A 14,296-nucleotide genomic window follows, 5' to 3' on the forward strand; every position below is an offset into this window, starting at 1 on the left:
TGAGGGGGGTATATCAGAAAGAAATTTCCTTCCTGGAATAGGATTGCATTCTTAGGTACACTGTAGGCATGCATATCTCCATTTGCAGACAATGTCGCAGTCTATATATTGACCATTGTACTAATCTGGTATGGCAAATCCGGTATTTTTGTTTGTTCTGTATGAAATATGCATAATATCACATTTGCTGCCTTATACTGATCCTTAAATGAGCCCTTTCAGGTCAAATTAGGCCCAAAATTTAGGTATTACAAAAACAAATCTAAGACTAATGGCAATATTTCCATTATTTTCTTTTTTAAATCACAAAGGAAATGCTTTATTGTAATAAGAAGAAATAATAAACATTCCTCTGCAGTGTTTGCAATCCAAACTTTACAGCATTTTGCTAGGGTAAAATTGACTGGCAACTGACTATAAACTGTGAAACTAATAAGTCAATTTTCATTGTCCAGTCTAAGAAAAATCCAAAAAGTAACAACATAAATGGAACAAGCAAATTCAAATTTTAAACTTACTTTAAGATTTACAAATAACATCTTATATTATTATCTAGACCAGGAAATGATTGGGACCTGATCTGCAGCCCACTCAATACAATGCACCTTGGAACAGGCCTGTGATTTTGAACCAGATATTAATTTCCTTGAAATACAAACCCCCAAAAGGGACAATCCAATGGATTCCCCTTTGAACGTATTCTTATGGTGAGTCCAAAAATTGATATGTAAACCCTGATAAACATGGAATGAAGCATTTTCATCATATTATCCCAAGTTAATTTTAGTGCAATTAAACTAAAATCAGTTCAGTGATTATGAAACAGAAACCAGCCTCCTGGAGCTTCCAAAGATTTGAGTAAATTCTCAGACGGTGAAAATTCCTGAAAGGGCTCTCTGGAGCTCTCACTATCCGTTTGTACCTCAGCTAGCCCGATGGAGCCCCACTCTTGCTTGGGGCCACTTGGTGCTAGTCTAATACTACTTATAATGAATAACAATAATGCAAGTGAACCTTTCTTTGCCCAGCCACGGAGCTACTGAGTCATTTGAAATTTTGATAACTGCACAGAAAATTCAGTCCTGACTCAGAGCCAGAGTCATGTTGTTGAGCACTTAATCACGTGAGTAGTTCTCTTCCAACAAATGGGCTACTCAAGTAAGTGCTCACCAACATGGATATCAAGGCTCCACAATCTGGCCATTAAAAGTCCGTGGTTTCCCAAAATCAATGTAACTCCAAGTCCTGACTCAGGACCTGAGGCTAACAGATGTTGAGTATCCTCCACTCCCATTGACTTCAACAAGAATTGTGGGTGCTCAGCATCAGATCCTGTTTTCAGGTTCAATCCTACTTCCATTTAAGTCAATGGCAAAACTTCGGTGTCTTCAGTGTTTCAGGATCAGGCCCTATCTGACTCCACTTAGCAGTGGTACAACCCTGAATTTTCTAAAGGTTTCAGGGATATCTAAAACCTTTGGGAACTTTTTCTTTTTGAGAAACGAGAGTGGAATTCTCAGTCCTGTCTTGGGATTTAAATGACCTTCCATTACTGAAAGTGTCATTTAACCAGAGGTCAGGTCATTAAGTCTGTCCTGCATTTTCGCAGTGTGTGTTTTGTCTACTTCACCTTCATTAGAAGCTTTTATTAAGTTATTTTACATTCTTATTAAAAAAAACCAACCTTTTAAATGCATTAGTTTCAAATAACTTAGCAGCTGGGTCTATTGCACAATACATAACATTACTGCTGTTTTTCTAATTAAGATACACACAGAGCTTCTTTCAAACCCAGACTCTGTGTCAATATAATGGCCACAATGGACCTATGCAGTAGGCTGGGTATTTAACTTTGCCACATAGAGCCAAGTTCAGCAAGTTGTTTTTATTTTACATACTCTTGGGTGCCCATGGGTTTCTGTGCTTGTCTAATACGATTTGAGGATATAAATCTAATCTTTATTCTGAAAACAGGTTCAGGAGGGAGATCTTTTTCAGCTTTTGGGGGTATCCTGTCGTAAGGTTAAAAAGAATCCTGGGCGACCTCCCCTCCCACAGATTAACAGTAGACATGTGTCATAAACGTACAGCTACGGGTAGCATAAAATCCCTCTTTACCCTGTAAAGAGTTAATTCCTCTTTTACCTGTAAAGGGTTAAGAAGCTAGGATAACCTGGGGGCACCTGACCAAAAGGACCAATAAGGGGAGAAGATACTTTCAAATCTGTGGGCGACGGTTTTTGGTCTGTGTCTGTCGGAGCCAGCCAGGAAACAGGGCAGGGGAAAATATCTCTGAACTAAGCATCTAGTCTTGCAGAAATAGTAAGTAATAGCAGAAAAGAAATGCGTTAGATTACCTTTTGTTTTAGCTTGTGAATTTTTCCCTGTGCTAAGAGGGAGGTTTATCCCTGTTTTTGTAACTTTAAGGTTTTGCCTAGAGGGGAAATCCTCTGTGTTCTTGAGTCTTTTGTTATTCTGTAAAGTACTTACCATCCTGATTTTACAGAGGTGATTCTTTTACCTTTTCTTTAATTAAAATTCTTCTTTTAAGAACCTGATTGATTTTTCATTGTTCTTAAGATCCAAGGGTTGGGTCTGTGTTCACCTGTAGCAATTGGTGAGGATATTATTCTCAAGCCCCCACATATTTGGGGAAGGTAGGGCTCCAAGTGGCCCTCCCTGAATGTTTGTTTAAATCACTTGGTGATGGCAGCGATACTGTTCAAGGTGGAAGTTGTGCCTTGGGAAAGTTTTTAACCTAAGCTGGTAAAAATAAGCATAGGGGGTCTTTCATGGCGGTCCCCACATCTGTACCCCAGAGTTCAGAGTGGGGAAGGAACCCTGACAACATGTTATTTCTTTCCTACATTACTCCAATAGGGTCTGTCTGGCTCTGCTCTGATCAGGACCGGCTCCAGGGTTTTTGCCGCCCCAAGCAGCCCCCCCAAAAAAAAAAAAAAGCCGCGATCGCGATCTGCGGCACTTCCGCCGCGATTCTACTGTCGCCGCTTCTTTGGTGGCAATTCGGCAGCAGGTCCTTCCCTCTGAGAGGGAGTGAGGGACCCGCTGCCAAATTGCCGCGGAAGAGCCGGACGTGCCGCCCCCTTCCATGTGCCGCCCCAAGCACCAGCTTGCTAGGCTGGTGCCTGGAGCCGGCCCTGGCTCTGATTGAAGGAGCATGCTTAACGAAGTGGCATCAGTTTGGCCCCATGGGTCTAGACTGTAAAATCTCAGAACTTCTTAGAACTTTGATGCTGCAGAGTAAATGTCACTCAAAGCGGGCCTCCCACATGGAACACAGGAATTGCCATACAGGATTGGACAGAGGCCAGAACCAGCTGCTTCAGAGGAAGGTACCAGAGACCCTGAAATAAGTAGCTATAGAATAACCTGTCTGTCCACAGGGGAAGTTTCCTCCTAACCTCTATTAGTTAGAGGATGGCTAATGGCCTGAAACATGAGGGTTTTCTATCTCTTTGACAACTCTTGGTTTTTAAAAATCCTTACTATTGTTATATACCACTATTATACCTGGATATTCATGTTATCCATATAAATGTCCAATCTTTTAAAATCTTGCTAAGGTTACTCTGAATGTTAACATGTCAATGAGTTCCACTAACTACTAACTGTGTATTGTGTGAAAAAGTATTAATTTTTATTAGTTTTTAATTTGCTGAGAGTCAGTTTCATTGAATGCGGCATTCAAGGGATTAACACAAGAGGCCAATTTAAAAGTGACTACAAAGTGAGGTAATTCCTGCTTTCCTTCCCATAAAGGTATGTTTACAAATGGAGTCTATAAGTTCCTATCATCCATAGAACAAGCTGCTTTTTCTTTGTCTGAGTCACAGATAAGTTTTTCCTCCAAACTAGTCAAAAGGCAGCTTTTCAATAACGGCACCACAAGTGATCGCCACGGAGCTTCAGTATCACACTGGTGTTTATATCTAATAGCAGAATACTGACCTGCGCCCTCTGATACTTTGTCTATGTCTGATCAGCTCACACCTGTGATTCCATGAGCAAACAGACTTCATAGTCCTTGACTATGGCACATGCCAACGACCACCACATTGTAAACAGGGACAGAACTCAGGGGCTTTGATTAGATGAGGGCAGTAATGCAATGAAATGGCTAATGTGTGTACCCTGCCCTCTTCAGGATGAACTGTGACGTTCTATGACACTTGTACAAATATGCTGCCTGCTGTCCAGAGACTGGCCCACAGAGACTATATGCCTTAAGCTACTGCAGCTAGTAGAGATCCTCTTTTAGCTAAAGTGGTAGTGTTCTATGTTTTGGAGACAAATATCCCCACGCCAGATATGTAGGCAGCATAGCTATTGATTGTAGTGTGGGAATGTAGACAACACATCGATTTATTACACAACTCATGGTTAGAACCAAATGAGGTTATGCAAACGCTCTCCCAATGTTCAAGCTATTGGATGCATTCATCAGCCTTTAAATGTCAGCCTGAGTGCCAATGTGCATACAGTATACGGCCCTGTCTCCGCACATAGACTATATGGTCCTGCATGAGCACTCAGGCAATGGTCAAACTGCGTTTCCCTGGTGAAGAGGAATTCAAACCAGCCAGGTTTAAAAAGCCTGTCAAAAGTTTTGTTTTTTTCCAGTTAACATCACTTAAAGCTGGTTTCTGCAAGTCCTAATTATGGTTTAACTCTGAATCAACAGTTATTATCCTCTTACCTTGCCAGTAGACTCTGTTCCTCTCAGAATACACAGATAGACCACCAGCCAAGCCAGGATCAGGCATATCGCTTGCTCCCACTGGATGCTCCCATACTCCTCAATGGATGGTGAAATGTTCAGGGTGTTCCTGTACCAAAAGTACTGAGTAGACGAGGTCTGCGCACATTCTTCGTCATAACCAGTGTGGTTACTGTTCAGTGGACAACTGGCCCATGGCAAGGGATCCTTTGGGGACCAAACAAATGCAAAAGTTGCAAAAGTTAAGCATGTAGCAGGGATTTTCAGAGCTTTAGTATCTTGATGAGGCGTGGTGGGAAGAGAAAAGGTATCGTGCAAAGTGACAGTTCAAGGAAGCCAGGGGCGTATTGTGCTGTAGATGTATGGGGACTCTGGGACAGATCCTGCAGCTCTTACTCCCATGAGTAACCTCGCTGACATATTTATATCTAATAGCAGGAAGTCGACATACATGCAGTGATGTTGTTCTTTCATTTTCATCATCTCCTTCTCTTCAGCTCATACCAGTGACGTACTGGGACTAGTCACAGGAGTAAGGGCTGGGGATGTTTGTGGAAATTCCCATGAATGCTAATGTTCTTAGGATGTTAAGTCCCGCAGAAATAAATAGCATTAATCTGAGATAGACTCTGCCCCTGGATTATGGTTACATTACCATTTTCTTATGGAACTATTGACATAAGAACGGCCATGCTGGGTCAGACCAATGGTCCACCTAGCCCAGTATCCTGTCTTCCAACAGTGGCCAATGCCAGGTGCTTCAGAGGGAATGAACAGAACAGGTAATCATCAAGTGATCCATCCCCTGTCGCCCATTCCCAGCTTCTGGCACCATCCCTGCCCATCCTGGCTAATAGCCATTAATGGACCTATCCTCCATTAATTTATCTAGGTTTTTTTTAACCCTGTTATAGTCTTGGCCTTCACAAAATCCTCTGGCAAAGAGTTCCACAGGTTGACTGTGGTTGTGTGAAGAAATTCTTCCTATTGTTTATTTTAAACCTGCTGCCTATTAATTTCATTCGGTGACCCCTAGTTCTTGTGTTATGAGGAGTAAATAACACTTCATTATTTACTTTCCTCACACCAGTCATGATTTTATAGACCTCAATCATATCCTCCCATAGTCATCTCTTTTCCAAGCTGAAAAGTCCCAGTCTTATTAATCTCTCCTCATATGGAAGCTGTTCCATACCCCTAATCATTAGTAAGCACTTCTGAAACATAAAGCACGTTGTAAAAGACAACATCACGTCACAGATATCTTTGGACAAGTCCTATGCATTTGTAAGTCCTGCTGAAGCAAATAATGCCTCAGTGCCAGTGTCACAGGGAAGTGGCTACTCGGCTTAATCATTACCTCACTATCCAAGTTCAAGTGTCAGTGCACAATAAAGATTTATTAAGTCCCTGCAGAAACTCCAGAGATGATACATCATGAAACCTTATTTACTTCTTTATTGGAAACACCCATTCTGTGCTGCTGGGAGAAGCTACATAGCTCATCGCAGAAAGCTTTTATTTTCATTTTGTTGATCAAAAGATTAGCAAAGGTCTCACAAGGATGTGAAAGAATGTCCCCCTTTGGAGACCTAATTACCTTTTAAAGTGTTCACTGCCAACAAACTTTAGCCGGACAGGGCTTCTGAAGTCGGTCATTATGGCCTGATGATGACCACAAGCAACTCAAATAAATACACTTCTAAAAGGGACCATTCAGTGGTCAGATTGTAGTGCTGATTATCAGCTCACTGCCCGTCAGCATCTGCAGAATTTAAGTTTTCATATACCTTCTGCACACTGCAAATTCCCCTCTGGTCTAGTGTCACCTGCCTGGAAATTGGCTCATATTTTTGCCAAACAAGCCAGGTATGTTTTCAGAATTCCCAAGCACTTTGGCCCCAGCCCACCCCTGGAGAAAGTTAGGTCATTATCTAGCAATGCAGATCATCAGTGTTTCTACTCACCTGGAATGAATGGAACAGGTACCAGAATGCCCAGGCATTTATAACGTTATAGTACATGGAGAGGAAAAATGACACTACCACACTGGCAATGCCTGAGAATGAAAAAAGGGAAAGTCAGCGGAAGGGCAAACTGGCTGTACATCAGACTGCAGAATTTAAAAATGACACACTCACTTCTTCAGTCATTTTAGCTCTCCCAGACGACCATCACCATCACCAATGAAACATAAAGGTTCAGAAAAGAAGGCTGGAAAAATAGGAGCTCATCTAGATAGAAGCTGCCTAAGGTTTAGAGCTGTCCTACTGGGAAAGTGGCAATGCCTTAGGGGCAAAGAGACCAGCCAACCTAGTGACTCATGGTTAGACGTCCACACTGCAAAGAACTAGTGTTCTGAACCTCTTATGGGAAGACAATGTGCCATCCTACACCTTTAGTAGGGGTGAAACACTGTTAGCTAAAGGGACCATATTTTCTGACAGACTCTACATGTGTCACCACAAAAGTACCCTTTTTTTAAAGTGCTGGTATTGCTACTGTGAACTTCTGACTGGATAGATCCATTTCTTGCAGTGGAGGATATTTCCTGGTAATTCGGTTCTAAGTGAATCTATCATGAAACACTGAACAAGTGTCATTATCATTCACTTTAAGCCAAAGAACAGTTTGCTGGTGCCAACCCTCATTTAATTTCTCTTCACTCTAAACACTGTTAAACACTAAACTCTCAGTCCCCAGGACTCGCTGTCTCTGGTAAACACACAGTAAATTCTCCTGTGGACAGAAACACCTCTTGAACAAACATTTTGACTGATAAAATGAGGAATTGGGATAATTCAGGTGTCCCCAAAATATTCCTAGAACACCAGGACATGTGAAAACCCAGAACTGTCAGGGGAATATTGGGACATATGTTCACATTAGTGTAAACTGCTGTGGTTACTAAGTGCCTGATTAACCATGTGGCAGGTGGATAAAAAAAAATGCATGTTTAGAGCCAATTAGGCCATTTCAAGGTTACAAACTCAGTTAAAAATTGTAGTGTGGACAGAATCTGAAACCCCCGCCCTTATTTTTGCCAGTTGAACTAGGATGGTTTCCTCATGTTGTGGATTAGAAGAGAGAGCCAGCAGCATTTACCAGAGTGTCACAATTGAAAGGAATGATCCCGCTCCCATGCAAATCAGTGGCAAAATCCATACACTCTGCCAACCGGTAGATCACGACCAACTGGTCAATCCTGGAGCCTCTGACAGTCGATCGCGATCTCTGTCCGCTAAAAGTCCAGCGGCGCAGTGGGGCTAAGGCAGGCTCCCTGCCTGTCCTGGCCCCATGCTGCTCCCGGAAGCAGCCAGCACGCCCCTGCAGTCCCTGATGGGGGCAGGGGTCTCCGCGCGCTGCTCCTGCCTGCAAGCACTGCCCCTGCAGCTCCCATTGGCTGGGAACGGGGACCTATGGCCAACGGGAGCTGTGGGGGCGATGCTTGCAGGCAGGAGCAGCATGCAGAGCCACATGCCCCCCTCTCGGAGCAGCGTGGGATCGGGGCAGGCAGGGAGCCTGCCTTAGCCCTGCTGCACCACTGCCTGGGAGCTGCCCAAGGTAAGCGCCACCCACTGGGAGTCCGCACTCCTCCCACACCCAACCCCCAGCCCTGAGCCCCCTACCAGAGCCAGCACCCCATGCCCCCTCCTGCACCCCAACACTCTGCCCCAGCCCAGAGCCCCCTCCTGCACCCAAACTCCCTCCCAGAGCTTTCACCCCTCACCCCCTCCTACACCCCAACACCCTGCCCCAGGCTCAGCCTGGAGTCCCCTCCCACACTCCAAACCCATCGGCCCCAGCCCAGAGCCTGCACCCCCTCCTGAGCCCCAACCTCCTAGCCCAGCCCGGTGAAAGTGAGTGAGGGTGGGCGAGAGCGAGTGATGGAGGAAGGGGAGGATGGAGTGAGTGGGGCGGGGCCTTGGGAAGAGGCAGGGCCTCGGGGAAGGGGCGGGGTAGATCCCGGATTGCATTTAAATTCAAAAAGTGATCTTGCGTGTAAAAAGGTTGGAGACCACTGGGAAAATTCTCTCATCATTTCGCACCTTTGCTAACACCCATTATGCGCTCCCCATGTTAGCTATGTTGGGAGCCCTAGTGCGAAAGGACTGCTAGCTGCCACTGGCATTTTCAGTATTGTGTCATGTAACCCTGTGCAGAGCAGGGCTAACTGGCATGGTGCCAGCACACCTATGCTAGAGCATCTGGCATTGCTAACACAGGTGCAGCTGAACAGGCGTTAGCAACAGGGGCAAATTCTTAGACCTCTGTCACACAGGAAGCATCTGGTATCTCTCCCGCCATGGTGTTCATGTCATAACTATAGTATTCTCAGAACCCAGGTTGTTGATACACATCAGATTGTCAAGTACTCTACTGTACTGCACAAATGTAAATCAAATATCAGGTAAAAGAAGGAGCTTTTCATCCTAGAACTAGACCCTTTGCAAGAAACCTCTGTGGTAGCAATGCCAAGTTTTTATCTGGTATCTAGGAAGAGTGCTGTAACTCCTTCCTGCACACAAACAACACAGTTACATATTTATTGTTTTACTGCATGTGACGCATTCTTGCCATTGAAATCTCTCTTCTTTCAAGGGCATGCAGGAGTTGAGCCTGAACTTTGGTCACTTATGGTGAATATTCAACACCATTTTAGAGATGAACAATTCATGTTCAAATGAACTGGAGGTAGTTTAGGCTAGAATGGCAATTTAGGCTATTTTTAGATGGATTAGTTCAGTTACTGGCCTATGTTGAAGGATGAGAGTAGTAAATTGGTGCATTGTTTTGTTGTTGTGATGTATTTCATTAAGCTTTTCAGGAGGATGATCTTGTTGTTAAAACACCAAACAGGCAGGCCGGAGATCTGGATTCTGGTGCTGGGTTCTGCCATTGACTTTCCATGGTTCAGTTTCCGCAAAATGGAGACAATCCTTCCCTACCTCACAGGCAAGTAATGAAGTTTGATTTATTAATGCTTGTAAAGTGCTTTTCTGATCCTTGGCTTAATAGATTCAGAGATTTGGCCAAAAGGGACCATTGTGCTCATCTAGTCTGACCTCCTGTATAACACAGGTCATAGAACTTCCCCAAAATAATTCCTTGAACAGATCTTTTAGAAAAACTTTCAATTTTGATTTAAAAGTTGCCAGTGATGGAAAATTCACCATGACCCTTGGAAAATTGTTCCAAGGGTTAGTTACCCTCACTGTTAAATATGTACACCTTACTTCCAGTCTGAATTTGTCTGGCTTCAACTTCCAGCCAATGGATCATGTTATACCTTTGTCTGCTAGATGGAAGAGCTCATTATCAAATATTTGTTCCCCATGTCAGCATTTATAGACTATGATCAAGTGACCACTTAACCTACACGTTTGTCAAGCTAAATAGATGGCACTCCTTGAGTCTAGCACTATTAGGCATATGTTCTAATTCTTTCATCATTCTTGTGGCTCTTCCCTGAACCCTCTCCAACTGATCAACATCCTTCTTGAATTGTGGGTTCCAGAACTGGACACAGTATTCCATTAGCGATTGCACCAGTGCCAAATACAGAGGTAAAATAACCTCTCTTCTCCTACTCAAGATTCCTCTGTTTATGCATTCAAAGATCACATTAGCCTTTTTGGCCACAGTGTCACACTGGGCGCTCGTATTCAGCTGATTATCCACCATGACCCCCAAATCTTTTTCAGAGTCACTGCTTCCCAGACTAGAGTCCCCCCCTCCTGTAAGTATGGCCTGCATTCTTTGTTCCTAGATCTATACATTTAAATTTAGCTGTATTAAAATACATATGATTTGCTTGCACCCAGCTCATCAAGCAAGCCAGATCGCTCTGTACCAGTGGCCCGTCCTCTTCATTATTTACCACTACGCCAATCTTTGTGTCATCTGCAAACTTGTCAGTGCTGATTTTATATTTTCTTCCAGCTCATTGATAAAAATGTTCAATAGCACAGGGCCTGGGAGGTGCTACAGATGTGAGAAGTCATTTCAGGCTTTGCTATATATCACCATCTTACAGTATAAGCCAGTGACATGGACGGAAGTGGCTGAAATGTTGTATTGTGACACAGCAGCAAAACACAATGGCAAACAATGTGCTCTTTTGAGATCTGATGGCCACTCTCAGTTCCTCGCAGGTTGTTCGGTCAATGCCACATACGTGTGGGAGGCAGCAGGGGTCAGGGAAGCAGAGTCCCTGGCTTCTGTGCCTGGCTCTGCCAATGACTCCCTGTGTGACACAGAATAAGTCACTTAACCTCTCTGTGCTTCAGTTCACTGTGTAGAAACTCTGGATAATATTTGCCTACTTTACGGGCGTGTTATGAAGCTTAATTATATAATGTTTGCAAAGTGTTCTGAGATTTTCAATACGTAGGGTGCTATATACGTGTGAGTATTATAACTTGTGCTCTGGGGGAAACTAAAGTTCATTGCACGTACTTTAGCACAGCTCTTTTCGCTAATTACCCAGGGATCCATGACTTTGATCAGAACTCTGATTTTATTTGTATATTGCCCATTTCATTTTATATCCCATAAATACCCCAATTCTTGTCCATTTCCTGCTCTAAATTATATTTAATGCAAAAACTCATAGGAATCCCCAAAAGTCAGCTAGGAGTTCAAAATAACCCTGTTCGTGAATTGAGAACGTACCAACCCCGCTGAGGTAGGGGCTTATGATTTTCCACGCTCCTATGCTCCCCTGGCGCATGTGCTGTCCCACCGCCAACTCCAGGTATAGCAAAGGCATCCCTTCTACAATTAACATGATGAGATATGGGATTAAAAATCCCCCTGTAGGAGAAACAAAAGAAAGCATTTAACAAGCAAATGAGAGAAATGAGCTATTACTTTCAGGGCCGCCCAGAGGATTCAGGGGGCCTGGGGCAAAGCAATTTCGGGGGCCCCTTCCATAAAAAAAAGTTGCAATACTATACAATACTATATTCTCGTGGGGGCCCCTGTGGAGCCCAGAGCCTGGGGCAAATTGCCCCACTTGCCCCCCCCTCTGGGCAGCCCTGATTACTTTTGAGACTTCAAATACAGTTTTAATAACACCGCTCTGTCATTAGATGGCTCACCATTAATGATATGAACAGCCACGCATACAGATCCATACGTGCACACCTATTCATGTATCACATCCATGCATGTACACCTTTGTATGCTCATCCATTCACCCTTGTATGCAATTCCCACTGCTCGTGCAGCCATAAACTAGTGATAAAAGTGACAAGCTATGGAACTGCTGAAGCTAGTCCATAATGAGATTCAACATGTTCTCTGTCCTTGATGATTAGCCTGTAATTGCTACATGTTGGATCTTGGACCAAACAGTTGTCTTCCAGATGACAGTATATTGCTGATGATTGCTGTGTTAGGATCCCAGCTGCACCTGCAGCTTCATGCAGGTCACCAGCGTGACTGATTCAACAAAATCCTAAATGTGATGTCATCTCATTAAGAGGTGGAAGAGTCGTCTTAGGCTGACTTGAGCAGACAAATTTTTTATACCTCAGTGATGATGCCAGCCAGCAGCAATATGAGGGTGCTACACCAATAAAGCATGTTGCAAACGTGAGACTATCTAGACCGGAGTGGGCAAACTTTTTGGCCAGAGGGCCACATCTGGGTAAGGAAATTGTATGGTGGGCCATGAATGCTCATGGGGTTTGGGGTGTAGGAGGGTGCTGGGACCGAGGGGTTCGGAGGGCAGGAGGGGGATCAGGACTGGAGCAGGGAGTGGGGGCACCGGGGAGAGGTGAGGGTTCTGGTTGGGGGTGCAGGCTCTGGGATGGGGCTGGGGATGAGGGGTTTGGGGTGCAGGAGAGTGCTCCAGGCTTGGACTGAGGGGTTCGGAGGGCAGGAGGGGGATCAGGGCAGGGGGTTGGGGCACAGAGGGGGTGGCTCAGGGGTGCAGGCTCTGGGCGACGCTTATCTCAAGTGGCTCCTGGAAGCAGTGGCATGTCCCCCCTCCGGCTCCTATTCAGAGGCCCGGCCAGGCGGCTCTGCTGCGTGCTGCCCCGTCTGCAGGTGCCGCACCTGCAGCTCCCATTGGCTGCGGCGCTTGGGGTGGGGGCAGTGTGCAGAGCCGAGCCCCCTGGCTGGCCCTACGCATAGAAGTTGGAGGGGGGACATGTCGCTGCTTCCAGGAGTGGCCCCTGACCCTGCTCCCCAGCTGGAGTGCCAGAGCGGGGAAAAGCCAAGACCCCACTCCCCAGCATGAGCTCGAGGGCCGGATTAAAATGGCTGGTGGGCCGGATGCAGCCCACGGGCCATAGTTTGCCCACCCCTGATTTAGACTCAAGCCACATCTCAGCACCAGGCCCAGTCTCCAGTTCAGCAGAACAATCACGATACACCACTGTGTGGCCTTGTCTACACTAGGGCATTTTTTACTGATACTTGGCAACCCTGGGATTTTTTGCTAAACATTTCCTAGTCTAGGGCTGACCAATGAGAGAATGTCACAGTTGTTCACTTTGAGCAGTATACAAGACTACAGCTATTAAAGTGTAACTAATTGCTACCCAAGCTGTTAAAGGGTAATGAGAGAGGTGATGAGGGGGAGAGGTTTATTTCACATGTGTGCGTCTCTCTTAAAAGGCCAAGGAGTGCAGCACTGAAGAGGGGTAAGGAAAAACCCTCGTCTCCACAAAGGATAGTGTGGCTGAGGGCCTATCTACATAATAAATGTAACTGTGTTTTCATAAGTAGGTTGTGCCACCACTCTGACCTGGTTCAAAAACCACATGGGGACAGAGCCTCAGCTAGTGTAAATTGCTATAGCTCTACTGAAGTCACTAGGGATCTGAAAGTTTGCAGCAAGATCTGTGGATCTGCCCATGGCTAACTTGTGTGTACGCCACAACTTTTTTCACAACACAACCATGTGCCAGCCAAGTTTGCACATCCATACCTAACACAATGCCTCCCGGTAGCTGTACTGCAGCTACCCCCTAGTGCCTCAGCAGGGGATCGGATGCCTGGAGGACATGCACACAGAGCAACGACAATAGCCCATAGGAAACTGTGCTTCTTGGTTTGTCCTACTGCACAGACCTGGACGGAAGGAAGACTGGCCAATCCAGTTCCATAGACACAGCTAAGGGGGCCCTGTGCACAGAGCAAAATTAAAGCATTATGGCCTCTCACAGGAGAACAGCCATGTACTAGCTATATTGCTGGCAAAGGGGACAGACAATTAGCTGCCACGGGGTGAATTCTTGCTTCTGTCTTAACTGATTTGTCCATTCTGATGTCTTGAACAGAAGGCACATTTGTGACTAATGCAGTGAGATTAGAGACAGATAGCTCCGCATGTATTGACCCTAAAAAGAAAATCCAAAGACCATTTAAGTAGCTCTTAAATTACAGCGAAGCCCCACTACAATGGAAAGGCTCGAGCTATGGAACTGGTCTCTCACCATAGTTCGGGCTGGGTTTGGCTCTGGTGTTCTGGCAGCGAGGACATGGGGGAGGAGAGAAACTGAAAGGACCTGAGTCAGAAGGGAGTGGGCAGAACACAGAGAAAAA

At 45.1% G+C, this 14,296-nt stretch overlaps 1 protein-coding gene across 1 annotated transcript in view; it reads right to left on the minus strand.

Annotated features, from left to right (window-relative positions):
* SLC6A20 (solute carrier family 6 member 20) overlaps positions 1–14,296 on the minus strand; it is a 34,443-nt gene that overhangs the window by 14,526 nt on the left and 5,621 nt on the right. The window contains exons 2-4 of the mRNA XM_065398960.1: positions 11,414–11,554; positions 6,706–6,797; positions 4,718–4,945 (exon numbers count right to left, since the gene is read on the minus strand). Coding sequence (XP_065255032.1) covers positions 4,718–4,945; positions 6,706–6,797; positions 11,414–11,554 — 461 coding nt within the window. The remainder of the gene's footprint in view (positions 1–4,717; positions 4,946–6,705; positions 6,798–11,413; positions 11,555–14,296) is intronic.

The sequence above is a fragment of the Emys orbicularis genome, chromosome 2 (genome assembly GCF_028017835.1).
Source record: "Emys orbicularis isolate rEmyOrb1 chromosome 2, rEmyOrb1.hap1, whole genome shotgun sequence".
NCBI lineage: Eukaryota > Metazoa > Chordata > Testudines > Emydidae > Emys > Emys orbicularis.